This window comes from Lepidochelys kempii, chromosome 8 (genome assembly GCF_965140265.1).
Source record: "Lepidochelys kempii isolate rLepKem1 chromosome 8, rLepKem1.hap2, whole genome shotgun sequence".
In the NCBI taxonomy this organism is placed as follows: Eukaryota; Metazoa; Chordata; order Testudines; family Cheloniidae; genus Lepidochelys; species Lepidochelys kempii.
The window spans coordinates 104,500,283-104,521,798 of record NC_133263.1 but is presented as its reverse complement, the minus strand read 5'-3'; the positions used below and the strand labels follow the sequence as shown (position 1 = coordinate 104,521,798).

At 45.5% G+C, this 21,516-nt stretch overlaps 2 protein-coding genes across 9 annotated transcripts in view; one reads left to right on the top strand and one right to left on the bottom strand.

Annotated features, from left to right (window-relative positions):
- Nucleotides 1–9,468, top strand: part of NASP (nuclear autoantigenic sperm protein) — a 17,347-nt gene extending 7,879 nt beyond the window's left edge. For 4 of the 6 annotated variants that reach the window (XM_073357872.1, XM_073357870.1, XM_073357868.1 and 1 more), the window contains 9 exons: nucleotides 2,237–2,319; nucleotides 4,262–4,347; nucleotides 4,505–4,578; nucleotides 5,769–5,957; nucleotides 6,401–6,567; nucleotides 7,482–7,538; nucleotides 7,642–7,713; nucleotides 8,686–8,814; nucleotides 9,297–9,468. In XM_073357872.1, the coding sequence (XP_073213973.1) occupies nucleotides 2,237–2,319; nucleotides 4,262–4,347; nucleotides 4,505–4,578; nucleotides 5,769–5,957; nucleotides 6,401–6,567; nucleotides 7,482–7,538; nucleotides 7,642–7,713; nucleotides 8,686–8,814; nucleotides 9,297–9,350 (911 nt within the window). In that variant the 3' untranslated portion in view covers nucleotides 9,351–9,468. The remainder of the gene's footprint in view (nucleotides 1–2,236; nucleotides 2,320–4,261; nucleotides 4,348–4,504; nucleotides 4,579–5,768; nucleotides 5,958–6,400; nucleotides 6,568–7,481; nucleotides 7,539–7,641; nucleotides 7,714–8,685; nucleotides 8,815–9,296) is intronic. The other 2 variants (XM_073357869.1, XM_073357873.1) reach the window with 2 other exon arrangements.
- Nucleotides 1,713–21,323, bottom strand: LOC140916351 (uncharacterized). 3 transcript variants are annotated; one of them, XM_073357878.1, is made up of 8 exons: nucleotides 20,715–21,323; nucleotides 19,973–20,153; nucleotides 17,519–17,701; nucleotides 16,400–16,657; nucleotides 15,468–15,536; nucleotides 14,060–14,143; nucleotides 12,555–12,663; nucleotides 1,713–2,451 (listed from the first exon to the last, which is right to left on the bottom strand). In XM_073357878.1, exons 1-8 carry the CDS (start codon nucleotides 20,723–20,725, stop codon nucleotides 2,390–2,392), a joined length of 957 nt encoding a protein of 318 aa, XP_073213979.1. In that variant the 5' UTR covers nucleotides 20,726–21,323; the 3' UTR covers nucleotides 1,713–2,389. The 3 variants fall into 3 exon arrangements, with proteins under 3 accessions (XP_073213979.1, XP_073213977.1, XP_073213978.1); XM_073357876.1 differs by lacking the exon at nucleotides 20,715–21,323 and adding an exon at nucleotides 20,248–20,406; XM_073357877.1 differs by lacking the exon at nucleotides 20,715–21,323 and adding an exon at nucleotides 20,275–20,406.
- Between the last annotated feature and the right edge of the window lie 193 nt (nucleotides 21,324–21,516).

The window sequence follows — 21,516 nt, the reverse complement described above, 5'->3', positions numbered from 1 at the left end:
CAGTGAATAGTTTTAGTTTCTGTCTAATGCTTAACTAACTGCAAAGCAAAATCTTTATGTGGATATCATTTTGGGGCTTCAGTGGTAATGTTTGGAAAGCATTAACTAGGCTGGTAGAGAATACTGAATGGATGTCCACTTGCATGTATCTGGGTTTATTGCACTAACCTTCAAATAATTTGAACCACAAGTTGCCTCTGGTCCTAATCTCCCATTCTAGACAGTAAGGGCAGTAAAGTAGAATCCACTGAATTGATACATATAATAGCACGTCTCCTTGTTATGAGAATTTGAACTCTTCTGTGGAATCTCAGTGACTAAAGAATGAACTTCATTGTGAAACTTAAATTTAATATGATAGGCTTTAAAATTCCATTGTAAATTGGTGCTAGCTAATACAAGCTTCTTCCTAAGTAGCTTTTCATGTTGTTCTGCTTCATTTAATAGCTGCTTAACTGTCCTAACAAACCAGAAAACAAACTCCATATGCTTTCCAAAATAACATACACTTAGACTTTAAGAGGCTATAAATCATCACATAGTATCTTGATTTTCCAACAATCGGAATGACTGCATGCTTGTACCAGTTGAGCTATTCACAGCCTCATTTAATAGTGATCGAATATCCATGCAGTCTCTTAATTTCCTTAGCAACCTCTGGACAATACTAAAGGCATTTCTCATGTTGAACATCACAATGGAACTGTCTGTACCAATCACAAAGAATGTAATGTAGCTACACTGTAAAGCAGTGGCTCTCAACCCTTCCAGACTATTGTATGCCTTTTTGCAGTCTGATGAGAATATAAATATTCTACTTATATTTCAATGTATAGTATATAGAGCAATATAAACAACTCATAGTCTCTATGCAATTTTAGTTTGTACTCACTTTGCTAGTGCTTTTTATATTGCCTGTCATAAAACTAGGCAAATATCAAGATGAGTTGATGTACCCCTTGACCTCTACATACCCTTAGGGGTATGTGTACCCTGGCTGAGAACCACTGGTGTAAAGTATCTTCAATTACCATACATTGTGCAGGTAGACCCTTGTATTCTTTCTCTTGCCGCAGACTCAGTCTGTACCCACAAGAAAAATAGTTCTTAACTCTTGTTTCCCAGATGATAAGAAAAAAAGCCCACTGATGTCCATTTATTAACTTTGGAAGTGCTTATTTGACAACCACATCGTGGTCTAATAAATGTCTTGTCCTCCAGCCTCAAGTGTTGGTCACGTTTGCAGAGGTAAATTATCTAAAAGTCTCTTATTAGGAAGCTAAACACCTAGTATCTTTATTCTCACTCTAATCAATTACATCTCATACATAGAAACTTGGTCTGTTTTTGCAGCAGGTATGCCATTGCCAATGTGGCTGTTGAATCTAGCTCTAGTTATGGCAGTTACCACTGTTGACCTCCCACACCTATGTTCTTTTTGTCAAAAGTAACTGGCTTCCTCAAGAAAAGTAAAATTTGACCAGCTCACAGGCTGGTTCCAGCTTCCAAACAAAACAGAACCTTCTTTTTCCAGATATATTTTGTATTTGCCACGCTGGCATAGGATACCAATCCTGGTGTATAGCAAGCTTTCCCATCCACTTCCCTTATGTATCAGATGGCTTGTGCCCAAAAGTAAATGCTGGCCGCCATCCCCCCCTCCCACTTCCCCAGGTTCCTCCCCCCCCCCGCCCCGACTTCCCATTGCTAGGATTAATTATGTAACTCTACATTTAAAGCACTTTGCTGCCCCATAAATTCACAAGCTGAACTGGCACTGCAAAATAGCAAGTTGTCTGAATTCATAAGCAGTTTGCATTTGAGTTTTAGACACAGCTACCACACATCGGGTGAGAAATACTATCTTGCTGAAAACATTTGTGACTTGTAGGATGACATACCAGTCATTGGGTGACTGTTTATAACTCCATTGACTTCACTGGGAGCTCCCATGGAATACATCCGAATTTAGCCCTAAATAAACTTCCATTCTAGGCAGCACTAAGTCAGAAAATTTAATGTTAAACTGCTACTGTAGAACTAGAGTAACTAATGTTTTGAGCACGGTGGGTAGTGCAAAGGCTGCAATGTCACTTTGACTGTTCCAAAGTTGCACATAATACTCATCACGAGAAAGAGGGGGATGCTTACCTCTAAACAATTGAACCAAGCAAAATAGATGGTTTAACAGTGTATAGCAAATATCATTATTCTCCTCCACAAACTTTCCTTGCAGAAACAGAAGGATCAGATGAGGAAGATAAAGAAAATGACAAAACTGAAGATAATAAAGAAAATGACTCGACCGTTGAAGATAAGGTGAGCTCTTTTAACTTGGAGGATGATGTGTTCTTCCAAATGAACTGAGAACTAATGCTTATGGCATTGGTTAGATCCAGGCACAGAAGTGTTCTATTCCTGACCTCAGGTCCTCATCATATTCTGGTAATCCTAAAAGAAAAGGAGTACTTGTGGCACCTTAGAGACTAACACATTTATTTGAGCATAAGCACCTTTGCAGACACTTCACAGTGAAACTATTACAATAGGTATATTTCTGGTAGTCTTGGGTATCAAACTATCCTCACTCATGAGCTAATGCCCCCAAGGTTATGGTATTACACTTGACCTACTTTGCCTTCTCAGTCCTTGCCTGACTAATACATTTGTGAAGTGTGTCTGTGCTGTTACGCGTTTTTCTCTGGACCAATAACTGCACTCTGGCAGCCAGTGCAGAGACAGATTGTACCAGACTGCAGTAGTCTCACAATGACCATACTTCAGCATCACTATTTGCAATACACAGCTTGTAACACCCATCTGATTCTTCACTAAAGGATTATATCCCCCTCTTTACCTCCACACCTTAATGATTTGAGGTAAAGTGGATTTGACAGGGTTGGGAAGGAAGGAAGTAGTTCTAGCAGCTCATGGATGAGCCTCTTTGGGCCAGTTGCAGCCAGTCAGCATAGGGATATGTATAATCACTAGCTCATGGGGACACTGTGGCTCTCCTGCATGCCAGTGCAGGGATTGCATAATTTGAATTTTAACTATGGTGCTGTAGCAATTCAGCACACCTATGCCCTGACTTAAAGGACTTGCTTAACATGGAGTTTCTCAACCCATGGGTTGAAACGCAAAAATTGGGTCACCAGAATGTGTCAGTGTCACAGAACTGTCTGGGCTCAACTCTCCACAATAGGTGTTGTGATCTGGTGCACTGGGTTCCAGCATCACTCAAGTTTGGCCCCTCTCTCACAGTGATACGCTCAGACCAAACCTGAGCAAAGTCATGACTGCCTAGAGTGGGGAGCAGAGCCCAATCAGTGCAACAGGACACAAGCTGAGAGGGAATGATTGGTGTCATGTTCTCCAGTAATATTGTCTGCCCCGGGTGTGTGTATGTGTGCACTTTTTTTTCTGGAGAGTTATCAGCTCACCATACCTCTGCCCTCCAGTTCCTTCTTCAGACCCCCTAAGTCCTTCACTGAACCCCTAGGCCCCCTGATCTCCCCCTTATCTCTGGGCCTCGTGGGCCATGTTTTGGCAGAGATGTCTTGGCTTGCTTTACCCTCCCTCCCCAGTTGGTGGGGTTTTTTGCCTGTTCACATCTGGCCAGAGCATCTGGAATCTTAGCTCTGAGCCCCCTGCCAGATGGAACCCTGTGGGGCCAGTGTGTGGTCTGGGGGCATCTTAGGGTGTGATAGTGGTGTCTCTGGGTTGTGACAGGCCATCAGGGTTGACAAATGGGTCCTGACCCAAAAAGGTTGAGATCCTCTGGTTTAACATACACCATGTTTTAGCAGACCACTACACAACTGCATTAAATAGAATTTCTTTACCCCATTGTGTTGGTATTGCCATTTGGGTGTAATGGATTACCTTGCTTTAACAACCTTTATTGAGATTTCGCTTTAGCTCCTTTATCTTCTAATTCCTGGTCCTCTTACTAGTAGTATCTTAAAATTAAATTGTTCCAAGGTAATGTTGACAGAGGTTTTCAGTAGTATTCAAATGACTGTAAATAAACTGAAGATGTGAGATGTAGTCTTAAACAGAACCTGAAATCAAAAACTCAATCTTGAGTCTCAACTAACTTGAAAATAGACTACTTTATCATCTTGGGACAGTGACAAACGAAACCACTTACTATGGCTTTGAACTTTAAATTCATGATGAGCACCTTTGCTACATTGTTACACATTGCTTCACTGAGACAAGTCTTCATTTTTAAAATAAAATTAGAATATAATTCTAGTCTTTTCAGGAAAGTGAAGAGGATGAAGTTGGAAATCTGGAGCTGGCTTGGGATATGCTGGAGTTGGCAAAAGTAATCTATAAAAGGTAAAACTTTACACTTCTTGATTTGAGTCGGTTAAAAAATAAAGGAACTTACAGGAAACCACTGGGGAGTTGGCATAATAGAGGTGCACTAGCTAAAGAGGTGGAAGCCTCTGATCAGGGTTTTTATAGCAAACTAACTAAAGTTTTCTTGATTTAGACAGGAAACAAAAGAAGCTCAGCTCCATGCTGCTCAGGCTCACCTGAAACTAGGAGAAGTTAGCATTGAATCTGGTAAACTATCTGTCTGAAATCTGATTGTATGTAAAGTGCTGCAGTATTAAACTGGCTTAACTTCTTGCTAACTTTCACCCCATCTCACCCACCACATAGTTATTTAAAACAGTCAGAGGTGATTCAGATTGCTGGAGAGAGAAGATAAACTTCAGACCACATGGGGGAGGTGCCCAGAAGTTTGAATAGTCTTGGGACAGATAAGGGAATAAGCCAATTACCTGCCAACTAAATTCTTGAGCAAAGTGGGGGAAGGCCATGTTGAGCCTCAATTTGCTTTCATTGCTGGAATAGGAATAGCAGTGGCTTGGAAATAGGCTTGTACACTATAGCTGCTCTTGAATGTGGCTCAAGAAACTCTAGGAAATGGAGAATTTTTTCACCTTCAGTAGTAGGCCAGAAGCCCCACACACCAAACTGCTGTCAGAATGAGATGGGGGAAGAATACAAATTGAGAGGATGTTGGGTTCTAGAAATGGGCAGACTCCCTAAAACACTCAAGTTGGCTTCTTGGTGTTCTTGAATGCAGTTGCTTAATCCTGAGACTTTTGCCTCATCTTGAAGTCTGCCTCTCCTCTTGAAACAATGTAGTTCTTTATCCTCTTTGCCCCTGTTTTCTGTTTGACTAGAAAGTGGTTTCAGACTGAATTCACCTGGGAAGGTTCTGTGGGTTAGGACTGCAAAATTAGGGTTGAGCATACGCCACCTCTGTAATATCAATGGGGGAATTGCAGTTTGAGGGTGGAATTATCCTTGAGCAGCTTTATTTCTTAATGTTAAAATTATTTATAATTTATTTCTTAAATGCACTCTTGGCCAATAGTCTGTCAATGGTATGTAAAATAATCAGAGTGATATAATTTAGATAGAGTAAGAAACTGAACACAAATACCAGGTCTGCTTTTGTCTCACTTTCCCTGCTTCACCTGTATAGAAAACACGTTAAAAGTAACTGTCTAAATCACTGCTGAAATGTGGGGAGAGGATTGGGCAGGAAGTATAACACTAACTCCGGTTGAGTGTCCCTTTAATTGTTAGCATCACTCAGTGAGGCAACTGCTTTCAGTTCATGCAGAATCTGAGAGCAGTCTATGGAATAAATTAGATGGGGAGACAGACTGGTAACTTTGTTTGTTTGGCTTGATACTTATTAATTGTATTTGTAAAGGTTTATGGCTTTTCTGTTGTAGAAAACTATGCACAAGCTATAGAAGAGTTTCAGGCATGCCTCGCCGTACAGCAGAAGTACCTAGAGGCCCATGACCGCCTGCTAGCAGAGTCACACTACCAGCTGGCACTGGCATATCACTACAACAGCCAGTTTGATGACGCAATTCTGCAGTTCCGTAAATCAGTAGAAGTCATTGACAAAAGAATGGGTAAGTAGACTTGCTAAAATTCTAGCTCAGTGGTTCTCAAACTATTTTATTCGTGAGCCCTTTCACATCGCAAGCCTCTTAGTGTGACCCCCCCCCTTATAAATTAAAAACACTTGTTTATATATTTAACACCATTATAAATGCTGGAGGCAAAGCGGGGTTTGGGATGGAGGCTGACAGCTTGTAAACCCCCCCTCCCCCCAGTAATAACCTCATGACCCCCTAAGGGGTCCTGACCACTGTTTGAGAACCCCTGCTCTAGCTAGCAAACTGGTTAACTGTCATAGGAAAGCTGGATTGAGCTGAGGTTAGCAACATGGAAGCACACTACTCTCCACCGTTCTCTGAATGGTCTCTAATGAAGGCAGGGTAGCTCAGGTGCCCTTGCCTGTTGCATTGTTCGTTTAATAAACTGCTGACAACTTAAACCTGTCATCCTCTAGTGATGCTGACTGAACGAATAAAGAAAGCAGAAGGAGGATCCACTGAAGATGAGAAGGAGATCGAAGAATTAAATGGACTACTTCCTGAAATTAAGGAAAAGATAGAGGATTCAAAGGAGTCTCAAAAGAGTGCAAGAGTAGCTGAACTGGCTTTGAAAGCAACTCTGGTTAGCTTTTAGTTTAATTACTTTTCTAGTAAGTTGCCATTAACTAATGGTATAGCTGAAGGAGAGCAGAAGAGCCCACAACAGCAGGGTTGGCTGTACTGGTCTAGAATTAGTGATTGTCTGAAAATGACTTACCTTCCCATGACCAGAAGCTGTTAAATCACTCAGAATGAAATATGGCTGACTTCCCTTTGACTTTGAGGGGGGAAAGCATTGGACTATCACATGTTGCCACTTAGCTTTTCCCTCTTGATTAAGCTACCTCTTATTGGACAATCAGCTGGCTCTCAACAAAGAGGCTAGAGGAGACAGTGACATCACATGCCAGCTGTTTAGCACTAAATAACCAGAAGGGCAATGCTTTTTGGCAAGGGTTTGGGTTTTTTGGGCCAGATGGCAGTAGACTAGAACTGGGTTACAAATACAGCCTAGTTTGAGAATCCTAAATTTGGTTTAAGTCTGGTTCAGCATCTGGTGGTGGCATATATCCTGAATAGTTGTATAGTGTAGCCAACCTTTCTGAAGGTGCTTCTACACTGAAGACCTTTCTAAGGCAGGAGAACAATTAAGTTCTGCCTGCCTAACTGATAGGCAACCTGTTTGCTCACTCACTGTGAAATATCAATTTGTTGGGTTGGTATAAATGTCTACAAACTGGGTGCTTGGTACAAGAAACAAAATAACCACAACTGAAGATTAAGTACTTCATAATTTTACAGTCAGAATTGATTTGGTTAATGTAGATATAATAAATCACATCAGAGAGAAACTAAACAAACCTATTAAACCCTAACTTAATTCATGGTATAGCAGGAACCATGGATTTGTGCGGTAAAGTCCCAGCATGCTGTGGAGCTCAGAAATACAACTGGAAGCCAGTACTTGGTTAATCACTATGGCTTCTTTCATTTTAGGTTGGAGGCACTACCTCCAGTTTTACACAGAGTGAAGAAAGCTGTTCCGTTTCCACGGTAAGTGAAACAACTCTGAGTTCAGGCAGACATTTAAGTACTACTAAATTGGAAGGTTTTAATGTTTGATGTCACTTACATTACAACCTCTATCTTGTAATAGATTCCAGTAAGAAAGCCAGCTGATGGAACATCCCAGTGTGTTACAGACATCTCTCATCTTGTCAGAAAAAAGGTGTGTCCAGATATATAGCTATTTGGACAAACTAATATAAAACTACCACTGGCTTGCACTGTGTCTCATTTGATTTCTTGGCTAAACAAAGCCTTTAACGATCACTGTTATGCACAGAACAAATTCTAAAAAAAAAAAAAAAGGAATACTGCATAAAACTCCTTTCCCCTGGGAGCCAATCAGTCTTCCTGGAGAGTAGCTTTTGATGGTTCCTTTGTATGCTTTACAGCACTCTGCTAGATCCACACTAGTTTAACTTCAAAGCTGAATTGTGTGGGTCATGTAGGCACTTCTTAAATAAGTGCTCTACTCTGTTGAGGCCCTGCATGAAGGAGCAGGGTAGACCATAGATAAAGGGCAAACAACCAGGCTGGGTTGGGTTCCCTTATTTCCAAGTGGAAATGGAGCACTGAAGTTAAATAACAAAGTAGCAAAGCCAGTCTAAATGTCTAGAATTCATACTTCTAATAAAATCTGACTTATTGGAGTAACCTTAAGGGAAACTAGTGTTTGGTTGTAGTTTAACATTAAAGGGTGTTCTCATTAGTATTTTCCTAATCTAAATCAAATTTCACAGCACTTTTCATTTGCCTACTGTATGTACTGTTATGACACACCATGGCTATCTGCATTTTGTCACACCAGCATCTTTCAGAGCAAGTTTGAAACATCTGCCCTCAGCTCTGAAGCTTAGATCAGATGTCATGAGTACTAAAAACAGAAATTTAATCTAGAACTAGGATGCTTTTCTGCCAGGTCATAATGAAGGATGGCAAAAATGAAGATAGTATCAGAACTCTTACTGTAACTAAACTCTTATGCCTAAAGCTTCAACTGAATCCTAACTCCTGACTCTTTGGTGTGACCCCTCATAACTAAAAGTTGAATAGTTAATGAACAGTGACATCTAGACGCTAATTTTCTTAAGTCTTAAATTTTTACATAGTGAAGACTAAACAATTTTGTCTTCAGAGGAAACCAGAGGAGGAGACTCAACAGGGAGACAATGAAGCTAAGAAATCTAAACCAGAACCGGCTGTCAATGGTGGTGGTGATGCTGCCCCCAGTGGAAATGAGGTTGCAGAAAAAATGGAAGAGGAGGTGGGCAGTTGAGTCAGAATTCTGTGCCATGTATATTTCCTTCTCTGTTCAGGCATACCTTTCATGCCTGGTACATCTAATGCTTTATTACCTTCTGGTTTAAGACTCTTCTATAAGGAGCTGGGGAATTTGCCCAGTTCAGCAGAGTGCATGTTACACACAAGATGTTTAGCCCTTAATCATTTGGAAAATAACTTGGAGTTCAGTGTATTAAATTACAGCTGAGCTAAAACACAGAATTCTCCTTTCTGCTAAAGTATTGGTGTGCAATGGAATAAAGCCTGTTTGATTTTAAGTAAAAGGACACTCAGGCTATGGAACTGTCTATAGAGTAGTGCTTGGTTTCTGTAATTACCGGTGAAATGTAGGTAACCAGTCAATGCAATTCTCCAAGCTATCAATTTATGCACCAACTGGTAAAGCGTTAACTGATGTGGAACATATAAGACTGGCTCTTAACAAAATTCATTCCTCTCTTTCAGACAGAGAAAAGGCCACAAGTGGAATCGGGGGCTGCAGTTGAAAGTACAGTATGATAGGTCTTCAGCATGGACCACTCCTCTCCTCCCAAGGAGAATGGTTTTGTATATAGTGTATTTTTTCACTTTGGCAACTTTTGTATGACTTCAATAAAGATTGTAAGCAAATGTTTCAGATTTTGCCTCAGTAAGGGTGAGTCCTGTTCCTGGTACTCAGCACAACAGTACAGATGAATAATTTCTCATCTCTATAGTATTGTGAACAAAATGTCCCAAGGACCTTTACCCAGCTACTTTGAGACTGTAATGAAGTAATGAACGGCATGTCACAGGTGTCTTGCTTGGCTGATTTTAGAAAGTCAACTATTTTCTTCTTGGAGCTTTAGATTTGATCTAGAATTAACAGCTGGGCCTGAAATAAGGAGAAAACGGAGGCAATAATTCTGTTAACAGTCTGTAGAGTTACAGCTGTCCCTCTTAGATAGAGACAAAACAAAGTTTAAAAAGGCACAGGATACCTCTAGAGTTGGGTTCTTTACTACAGAAGGGATTGGAAAAGCAAAACACTTTGATTCTTACTTTACTAAATGGTGAATGAGGCCTTTCATAGTTGGATGGAAATGCAAATTAACACCATTCTAAAATGGTATTTCTATTATTTAAAGAAGCTTTAACTGTGCATAATATCTAAGGTCTTATCAATTTATATTAAACCAGTTTATTAAATTAAAGGCGGTGTTAGCTGTAATAACCAGAATCAGCTCAATTCATTACTGTCCTCTGAGATCATTCTCATGCATAGACTAAAAGGAGAAAACAAGTTTCCTAGTTTTTCAGCTCACTGATTTCTTAACTTTAAATGAACTAACTAGTCACTGAAATGATTCTCTCCGCACTTGAAGAGGCTACTGCTGTCAAAAACTGGTTATTGCACTTCAACAACTTCTGGCTCCAGGAGCTTCTACCAGTTCAGTGGTCTGACTTTCTTTAAAACTTGGCAGCAAATGTGTAGTATATTTTTAATCTAATTTTAAATCCTTGTATCCTGTTGTGAAATATTAGTGGTGCACTTCATATCTTGTCCTCTTGGTGAAAAGCAACCAGATTATAAATTACTCATGGGAACTAAAAGTTGGGGAAACCCCTGGTGCAGATTGAGTGGGTGTGAGAAGAAGGGAGTCTGTCTCCATTCTGCAAGTAAGAGAATGTGATGTTACAAACACAAGTGTAGGTTTAGTTTTGTCAGTTAATAAAACTATAGGGTTAGAAGGACCACAAATTATGTAACTCTACCTCTAGTCTAACCCCCTGCCAAGATGTAGGATTTGCCATAGCCATCTGTCTTGGATAATTATCCAGCATCTTGTTGAAAACCTCCACTGAAGGAGCTTCCACACCTTCCCTAAGGCAGTTTGTTCCATTGTCCTGCTGTTCTTACAACTAGGAAGTTTTTCTTAAGACTTAATCTAAATGTGCTGTGCTGTAGTTTGAACCCACTGCCTCTTGTCCTGCCCTCTGTGGCAAGAGAACAATTTTTCTCCATCTTTAACTACTTGAAAGGCTGCCATAATCATGTGCCTCCCCCTTATACCAAACTAAACCTACCCAGTTCCTTCAGCCTTCCCTGATATGGCTTGCATTACATACCTTTGATCATCTTTGTCACTCACCTCAGGTCCTTTCCAGTTCCCCTACATCCTTTTTGTACAGCAGTGACCAAAGTTGGACACAGTATTCTAATTGGGGCCTGACCAGGGCTGAATAGAGTGGTACTGTCACTTGTATGCTATGCTTCTCTTAAATCAACCCAAAATTGGAATGCTGGATGTGTGTTTTTTCACAAGAGCAGTGCATTGATGACTCAGGTTGGTCTACCATGACTGATTCTTCTCAGCCGTGGTGCTGCCAAGCCAGTTATTCCACATTCAGTGTATCATAGAACTGGAAGGGACCTCAGGAGGTCATCTAGTCCAGTCCTCAGGACTAAGGATTATCTAGACCATGCCTGACACATGTTTGGAGATTTTTAAGAGCAGGTTAGACAATGATGGAGATTCTACAACCTCCCTAGGCAATTTGTTCCAGTGCTTAACCACACCGACAGGAAGTTCTTCCTAATGTCCAACCTAAACCTCCCTTCCTGCAATTTAAGTCCATTACTACTTGTTCTATCCTCACAGGTTAAGAACTTTTTTTTCTCCCTCCTCATAACCTTTTGTGTACTTGAAAACTTATGTCCCCTCTGTCTTCTTTTCCAGCTTAAACAAAGCCAATTTTTCCAATCTTTCCTCAATTCATTTTCTAGACCTTTAATAATTTTTATTGCTCTTCTCTGGACTTTCTCCACTTTGTTCATATCTTTCCAGAACTGGGTAATACTCCAGTTGAGGCCTAATCAGTGTGGAGTAGAGTGGAAGAATTACTTTGCATGTCTTACTCACAACACTCCTGCTAATACAGCCCAGAATGATGTTTGCTGCTTTTTTTTTTTTTTGGCAACATTAGCAATTAGCTTTGAAAAGTCGTTGAAAACAGGAGAGATTCCAAATGACTGGAAAAGTCTATAAAAAGGGAAATAAGGACAACATGGGGAATTACAGACCAGTCATCTTAACATCTGTACCTGGAAAGATAATGGAGCAAATAATTAAGCAAGCAAAGGCCTGGTCTACACGGGGGAGGGTTGGGGGTGAATCTATTAAGTTATGCAACTTCAGCTACATGAATAACTTAGATTTCTTTCCACCCCTGCCCCCCAACCTAGTGTAGACCAGGCCTTACATGTCTTTGCTGAATGTCATTCTGTGGGCTATAGCCTAGTTCTCCAATTTATCAAGCTGCCTTTGAATTTTAGCTCTATCCTCCAAAGAGTTTGTAACCCCCCCAACCACCACCTGTGTCATCTGCAAATGTGATCTGAACATGGTAAGAGACTGTGCTGATCATTAATAAAAATGTTAACCACCACCAGACACCCAACAGATTCATGTGGAACCCTACTTGCAACCTGTTTCCAATGTGACATCATTCCAATAGTTACTCTTTGTGTGTGGTTGTTTAACCAATTATGGATCTATTTAATGTAGTTCTACCAAGCCTGCATTTCTCCAGCTTGCTTATGAGAATGGCAGGGACGTGTGTCAAAAGCCTTGCTGAAGTGCAGGTATATTATGTCCACTGCCTTCCCCCTATCCACCAAATCAATTAGATTTTCAAAGAAGGAAATCAAGTTGGTTAATACAGTTAACATAGCTTTCTTACCTCTTGCTGGGTTTCTGCCGTCTGGCATTAGATCTGTAACTTTAGCACCACCAGGCTCCTTCTTGTAGAACTCTATGCCTTCCATGGGGAGGTAGGACTGATTGATACCCTGAGGTTAAAAAATAGAAGGTTAACACAGTGGGGATTCTTAAAAGATGACTTCAATTGTGCAGTGTTTTTGAACACTTTTGATAGCAGGGACTGGCTTGCTTTCTAAACTCTGTCTGAGAGATCTCATCCACCAGCACTGCTCCAGTGACCGGTTGTTTAGAAACATTGCTCAGGTACATGGAAAACAGTGTCTTCCTGGGGTAGTGATGAGGTACCTATAACCTTGTTAATCTAAGAGTCCCGAACATTCAGTGTTGCTGGATCTCAACGGTACTGTCTTGGAAACTAAGGTACTTCTAGACCAGGTAACTAGAAAACTCTAGCCAGACAGATGTGTATGTATACAACCTCATTAAATTATTTAAAGAGGAATGCAAGAAGGTGTTCCCTCCCTTCAAAAGCCTGGTCCCTTTACAGGAAGTCTGACTTTTTTTCTAGGCATTGTCAATCAGCTCTTCCCTCCAAAAGCCTGCTGATGGGGGGGAGGGGGGGGGCTAGTCAAGTTAAGTACCAAGTATAATACAGCAAGAAATTCTTCCACTTTATACTTTAATTTCACCCTCCATTTAGCTATATAGATACACACACACCCCAAAATTCCTCTACCTCCCTATTACTGATAGGAGGGATAATCAGACCTCAAGTGATTTTTAAAGTCATAGTGTGTGAGACAGTAAAACGTGGGTGTTCAGGCTCCCAGGTTATATGCACTTTAGCCACAGTCCTCTTTCCCTCCATTAGGTGAAAGTAGAGGTAATTACCCTTCGAACATTACAGGACGTGTAGTAAACAAGCTTGTGGAAGTTCCCTTCAGTCTATTTTTTTCACTCTGCTATTGACACTCCCTATAGATGTCCTGTAATAACCGGTACTTGTGGCTTTTGTAGCACGTATCTTCCATTGCAGTCAGATATTATGAAGTAGTGGGGTCTATTCCTTCATGTGCATGCCACTGCCATTAGTAGAGGTGAGTTGTGGCTGTCTGCATAGAACCTGCAATGTGAATAACTTGGCTACTTCAATAAAATCCACAACTCATCCCCTCCCTCAGTGTTCCCAGGCCAGTGCTGATTCTGTAAGCACCGCTCTTCTTGCAGATACTGAGCAATCCGAGCAGTGCTGCTGGACAGTGACGTGTTGTTAGCAGGCCTGTTTTTTAGATAAGACCTAAAATGGGTTTCCTGACCACCTGTGAGCATTAAACATTGCTTGGCACATGCTCCCCAAAGTGGTGGTACCCTGGTTTCCTGGACAAATTTCTACACAAGCAGGGTCTGCCTCCTTATGGTCATTGGTAGTATCAAAGGTGAGGAAACCCTAGGGCCAAGTGCCAGTTCCATTCAAAGGAGGACACCTGCCCCCCTCCACTAACAGCATCGCATCACCGTGCTCACCTGTTTGTGGGGCAGGCTAAGTTCTTCATCCCGCCTACCATCTGCTATACGGACAACCACAGATGCCCCTCTTACCAACTGAATCTGTGAGATGGAGAACACCTGTCAGCCTGGTGTTTGGGGATAACTGAAGAGCACCCACAATTGGAGTCAGATTTTTAAAACACAAAAAAAAACAAACCCTTAGCTGATCTCGCTGTGACACTGACGAGGGGAATGACTTGGCCTGGTTATGGATTCTGCACTGTCAAAAATCTTCTCTTTGCACTCCTGATAGTTACAAGCGCTGCACTATGTTGACCTGGACAGACATAGTGGCCTAATACTTTAGGCTCTGCACCAAAGCAGTTGCACCCAGGGAAATCCATTTTGATTTGCTAAAGGAGGTTACGACACTTGTGCAAAGTAGGTATAAAATGTCACTAAATCAGCACTCTCTTGGCAGCCCCGGAACAGCATTTTACACAGCTGTGAGTGACATGAAGTGGAAGGCAGTGCAGGGCTCCATCAAAGTTCTGGCATGGGACTCCTGGCACGGCTGCATATTATGCAGGAATTTAAGAAGGATGTCTATGCTCAACTCATTGGTACCTCCTAAAGTGCCCCACCAAACTTTTTGTACGTAATTAGTCCCGTTCGGAGACCACGTTTCTCTATAGATATAAGGCATAAAAAGCATTCAAATTTAGGACACGCCTAGAAGCATTTGGCCCGAGGCGGATGTGTATCTGTGTTGTACTTGCAAACAGACTGGCGCATCAATAGACATCAGACCAGAATAAAGTTCAGTGTTGGAGGAAAGATTAAAGGGAAACAGCTTCTGACCTACAGAAGAAATACTTTTTTTTTTTTTTTAACACTTTGCCAAGTGGGGCTAAACAGCATACTACACTAAAATCACTTGGGAGGGCGAGTGGAGGGAGGCCCTTGATTCCTCCAAGATCATGAGCAGTTTGACAATAATACTCATGTTTCAGGGTAAGGGCTCTGCAGGATGGGTGAGGTAACATTCAGTCTTGATGATTTCACTTCAGAAAGCTAAAGATGAGTTTTCTACTTGCCTGCACTACAAAATTCAACCTCGAGCTGAGCACAGACGGGTCTGTCGTGCCTGTCCAGCGGGGAACAGTCCTATTGTGCGGCTGGCACGCACAGGACAGTGCTGAGGCCTGGAGCAGAAAAGAAGCCACCTGGCTCATGCCGAGCTCCATTAGCTCTGCAGGACCAACACGATTTTTACTCCTCCAAGGCCCTAATTCTGACCCTATTGACATCAAGGGGAATTTGACTGTGCAGTGTGGCGGGTCAGGAGGGGTCATTTTTCATCAAAGCCTTAACACTGTAGACTCCTCTCGCTATTACACAGTGATTAAAAACACAGTGCACAGGCGTGGCATGATTTACTCACCACTTTCCTGTTTGCCAGCCCCTGTGTAACGCTGGCGCACGGCCCCTGGGATAAGGCGGTCACAGTGTTCTGTTGGAACATGAGCAACACCCACACTTAGCTGAAGAACTAGTAGTCTGCGCCCACAGCTGCAACGTGTTGCCTCCCTCCCCACCCCCATCATTTTCCCCAATGGTGGCACAAGAGGAGTCCAGTGGGCAGGGAGCAGCCAAAGATGGGACCTTTGGCCAGAGAACTTCTGAGATGGGACTTTCTCTGCCCTGTGCTGATCGGCTGTTTCACAATGTCACACCCCCATGTGCCCCATCTGCCCTGTCCCCTTCACTTAACGTCACGTCTCTTTCCATTTAGCTGATCTCCTCCTAATTAACCCCTGCCCCCTCACTCCAAAACCCCGTGGCACTAACATACCCTTTGTTGCCATCACCCTGTTCGCTCGGCATGTGTTACACCCCTTCCCCGTGTCGGCTACTAGGGTATGTCGACACCGGGATAAAAATCCACAGTCGGCCCAGGTCAGCTGGCCTGAAAAATTGCTGTCTAGACCTTTGGGCTCAGGCTGGTGCCTGAGCTTTGGGGCCCTGTGAGGCAGGGACCCTGCCAGCTGTGGGTTTATCATCCCTGTGTAGATGTATCCTTGGAGTGTGAGCTCTTCAGGACAGGGACTGCCTGCTGCTTTGTGTCTCTACAATGCCCAGTGGGGTCCCACTCTTGGCTGGTCCTTGGGCACGACTGTAATAAACATGACTAATAATAATCCTTAAAAACTAGTGCACTTGAGCCGATGATGCTGAGTAATAAGGGACCCTGAGCAGCAAGGTCATCTCCCTGTGCAGCACTTGTCATCCCAAAGGTGCTATAGAAAAGCATGAGGGCACACGGGAGAGCTGCATTTGAACACCAGTGGGTCTCTGATGAGAACTGGTCTGTACCTGGCTGGGAGCCCCCTGGTACAGAGGCAGCTGATAAACGTCAGTGTTGCAGTAGCCACTAGAGAACACTTGGAGAGCAGCCCATGCTTCACTCCCCAATGCATAGCGCAGCCTTTCGCCCTCTTTCCTCATGATTCCTCTCTGCACTGGTCTGGGGGCTGCCTTTTTGCCCGGAGTGTCTGGCTCAGGGTTCACCAGGACTTCGTGCAGGTGGATAATCACCGTTAGATACTCATTGTAAATCCTCTGGGGAAAGGACTGGAAGGAAACAAAACATTAGCTGTGAAAAACTAAAAACTGATCAAGGAACTGGAGACCATTTCGTGGGCAGAGGGGGAAGCTACCACTTCATTAAAACAAAACACTTCAATGCATAACCTAACGGACCAGTGGCTTGAGCAGCTGGCAGCATGGATTCTGACTCACTATGTGGCTGCTCGGCTTCCGTCTGCCCTATCTGCAAAATCAGGATCCTCTGCCCTTGCTTTGGAGTTCACACCATGCCCCTTGGTCTGACAGGGACCGAGTCTAGTGCCCTTCAAAGCCTGTATCTCCAGGTTCTCTCTGTGAGCAAGGCAGCGTTTTAATGTGGACGCTGGCCCAAGCTATGTTGTAACGTATAGTTAAGATGTTAAGTTGCAGGTGGGCTTAGAGCCTCGCCAGCTGCATTGTATCAGGACAACCAGCTATCTCAGTGGTGGCCAACCTGGGCTCCGGAGCCCCATGCGGCACCTCAGATGTTAACATGCGGCTCCTTGTCTAGGCACCGACTCTGCGGCTGGAGCTACAGGCAACAACTTTCCAATGGGCCGGGGGGCGCTCACTGCCCCACCCTGGCTCTGCCCCAGGCCCTGCCCCCACTGCACCCCTTCCCGCCCCCTCACCTGAGCCTGCCGTGCCCTCGCTCCTCCTCCAGAGCCTCCTGCACACCACGAAACAGAAACAGCTGATCGGGAGGTGGAGGTGCTGGGGGTGGGGGGGCTGCTGACATATTACTGGGGCTCTTTGGCAACATTCATTGGTAAATTCTGGCTCCTTCTCAGGCTGGCCACCCCCGAACTATCTCAACCCACCCTATGGGTTCCTAGGTAAATGAGAAGCACCTGCAGAAAGCAATACCTTGAATCCATCCAGCCACACAGGCCACTGCTGGTAGCTGTCAAGGTCAAGCTCCTCCACAAAGACAGGACGATCGTATTTTAGCCAGGGTTTCCCAAAATAAAAGGCCCCAGGGGGATTGAAGCGGAAATGAGCCACTGTCAAAGCAGACCAGGGTAGATTCTTGGCACCATCCACTGCAACCTGGAACAACCGTGAGCAAAGAGATCAACAGCCAGGGACATTTGTAATCAAGAGACTGTGGATGAACTAATACAGCTGCATACCATGACTGGATGGTCAGAACTGCCGCACAAAACCAGGAGTCTGACGGGGGGAAGTGGAAGGGAAACACCCCTCAAGCTGTACCGTCAATTCCGGAACAATTGGATGGTTCCGCTAGAGCAGGGGTGGCCAAACTTTTTGGCCTGAGGGCCACATCGGGGGTGCGAAACGGTACGGAGGGCCGGGTAGGGAAGGCTGTGCCTCCCCAAACAGCCTGGCCCCTGCCCCCTATCCACCTCCTCCCACTTCCTGCCCCCTGACTGCCCCCCTCAGAACCCCTGACCCATCCAACCACCCTCCCTCCTTGTCCCCTGACTACCCCCTCCCGAGACCCCCAGCCCCCAGGATCCCACCCCCATCCAACCCCCCCCCCCATCCCCTGACTGCCCCAACCCCTATCTACACCCCCACCCCCTGACAGGTCCCCCAGGACCCCACCCCCATCCAATCCCCCCCCCTTGTCCCCTGACTACCCCTTCCTGGGACCCCCTTCCCCTTATCTAACCCCGCTCCCCGCCCGCTTACCATGCCGCTCAGAGCGGCAGGTCTGGCAGCCACGCTGCCCAGCCGGAGCCAGCCGCATTGCCCACGTGGCGGCGTAGCTGCGGAGGGGGGGGCCACAGCAGGGGAGGGGCCACAGCAGGGGTGGGACCGGGGGTGAGCCTTCCCAGCCGGGAGCTCAGGGTCCGGGCAGGACGGTCCCGTGGGCCATAGTTTGCCCACCTCTGTGCTAGAGTGACCAGAAGTGGACTCGTTAAAGACACTGGAATTTTTTTTTGGGGGGGGGGCGGGGGGCAGGATAATAAAATCTTAAATTCTCTAGAAAGCAGCGGGGCCCCAGAGCAGGGTGCATGCAGTGTGTGTCTGCGTATCACCCAGGACCAGCTCCATCCTCGCCCCATATGGAACCCACCCAAAGGCAGCAGGGTGTGGAAGGAAACCCTTTGCAGGGACAGTGGTCACACTCTCCCCTGGTGCCAGGAGAACAAGCTTCTCCACATTCCATTACCTAGGTGGGGCCCAACACCTGTTCTCCGACTGAGAAACACACACGCTCCTTGAATCACCTGCAAAACAATCCTGACCTCAGCACCAACCTCTCTCTTTATAAGCCCAATTCCAATGTCCACTAGGACACGATACATTCATTTAAGACTATGATATGCAATTGGACCTGCAGCAGAATTCAGGCAGGCAGCATACAACTACCTGAGTTAGAATTTTGGGGTTTACCCCTCTAATCTTGCAAAATTGCCATGGGCTCTTCAACTCCCCCAAGTGATCATCACTCTGGTTTTACATCTTAACCAAAAGACAGGGCTGATCACTTCCAACAGCTCTCACAAGCGAAGCAGCATCAGTTCAGTACTTGGATGGGAGAGTGTGATTCCCTGAGTAGCAGCACTAAATCAATGCACTCGCATGGTGCAGTGTCTATTGACGGACTGGTAGTTTGGCTGCAGGACAAGGAAAATACCTGGCCAGTTCCTCAATTTTTCTGATGCTCAAATCCTTCCACGCAGGCAGTAACTGGGAGCGTAGATGGACAACGTGCAACCGTGAAACATTTAGTTCTGCCTCAGGTGTTATGTTTTTACGTCACAGCCACAGCAGAACCTCAGAGTTACAAACCGACCCATCAACCACACACCTCATTTGAAAACGGGAGTACACAACCAGGCAGCAGCAGAGACAAAAAAGGGCAAATACAGACCAGTGCTGTGTTAAAGGTAAAATACTAAAAAACAAAGGGAAAGTTAAAAAAAAGATTTGACAAGCTAAGGAAACTCTTTCTGTGCTTGTTTAGTTTAAATTTAGTTCAAAGCAGCATTTTCCTTCTGCCTAGTAAAGTTTCAAAGCTGCATTAAGTCAATGTTCAGCTGTAAACTTTTGAAAGAACCAGAACGTTTTGTTCAGAGTTACGAATAACGTCCATTCCCCAAGTGTCCGTAACTCTGAGGTTCTACTGAACTTACTATTGCACCAAATCTGTGGCCAGCTAGGATTTAGTGGCAACAACAGAGAGAGAACTCAGACCCTCCTGCTCAAAGACACAGGAAGCTCTCCACTATACATGAGTGGTAGAGGGCCAATGATACACAGTCAAGTATTTCTTATTTCACCCGGAAGAGGACAGGCCCACACACAGGCATTAGCCAGTACGTTTCACTATACCCATCTGCTGTTCACCTTGATACCGTATGTAGGGAGGTATCGAGAGACATAGGTAAGGTTGAAAGGCTGAGGGCTGCTGTCCATCGTCCTGGTCAGTGTCTCTTTGATCCAAGTAGAGATCTCCTCATTTGTATTCCGCTCCAGGCCTTCGTTTCTAGCAAGCTGAGGGGCAATCTCCCGAACCAGCACAGCAGACCTGAGCACGGGGTGGGGGAAGTGAACAGAGGCACAGCGTCGGGAAAGGCTTGCAGAGAGAAGTGCTCCATCCATCTGAAAGCAACACCCCACACCTCTCACTCAGGCCCAGAGAGACGCACTGGGAGACAGATGCTGCCTGGCTGGAACCATCCATGGGGCTGACAAGAGATGACACCACCCAGTCCGCTGAGACAAGGTCCAACACTGGAACCGCAGAGGGGGCCGTGGGTCAGGGTGCAGGTCGAGAACAGCAAGCGTGATGCTGAGCAAGAACGAGATCCACCGGGAGCGCGTCTCAGGACTGAAACAACAGAGGGGAGGCTGCGGGTCAGGACGGAGACGTCTCGGTGCAGCTGCGTGGGGGGAGCCCAGGGTAGGAGGGGGCGCAGATCAGGATCGAGGGGCGCAGGCAGCCGCCTGTGGGGCACCCTCCTGCATTCGAACTGGTGGCGCACAATGCCCCTGCCGCCCCTGAAAGGACCGGGGCTGTAAATTCACCCACACGATTAAGCCCAAATAAGAAAAGCTCCTTCCTCTCAGGCCCCCAGCACCTGCTCACCTGTTTCCCATGGCGCTGTACAGGCACCTCTCTCCGGTGGTGGGCACGACCGAGTCTGAGTCATAGACCCCGTCTGAATAGTCAGGCCTGGGCTGGAAGAGGCCGAGTCTGACCCAGTCTGCTTGGGGAAGCAGGCTTCTCTGCAGGGTTTGGTGGCTGGAGTCCACGGGGGCTCTGAGCAGCCTGACGAGCAGGCTGGCGCACGGGACGTACCTGTGGGGGGAGGAGCGGCACGGGGTCAGAGCCTGCACAATCCACAGCACGGCGGGGGCCGTTACAGAGCCCGGACACAGAGAAGCAGGGAGTGAGCCGGCCGGGAGCCGGGGGGTTACCGTCCTGCGGAGGTGAGAGCGCCGACAGAGAACGGCTGGTCCGTGGCAGGGCCTGTGTGGTACACGCGAAGCTGGTGGGCACCCTCGTTCAGAGAGACCTAACCAAAGCAAAAGCTGCAGGTCACTTGATTCACACTCCACGGCTAGCCACAGCTTCCCCCTCCAGAGCGGGAGGAACCCACGGCTGCCCCCATCCCTTTCCTGGGCAGACCCTGCAGGGCATGGACTAGCAAAGTGCACTTCCTCCTCAGCGTGTTCCAAGCCTACAGCTGATCTCCAGCCCCTGGCCTGGCCAGCCGAGGTCACTGGGTTCCTGGTTTCAGCAACAATCCAGCTCACCCCGATCCCCCCTCCCTGCCCCACGTCACCCCGCCCCGGAGGACAGGGGAGCTCACCCGGATACCCCCCCCACCTCACCCCACCCCAGAGCACGGGGGGGGCTTGCCCAGATCTCCCCCCGCCGGGTCTCG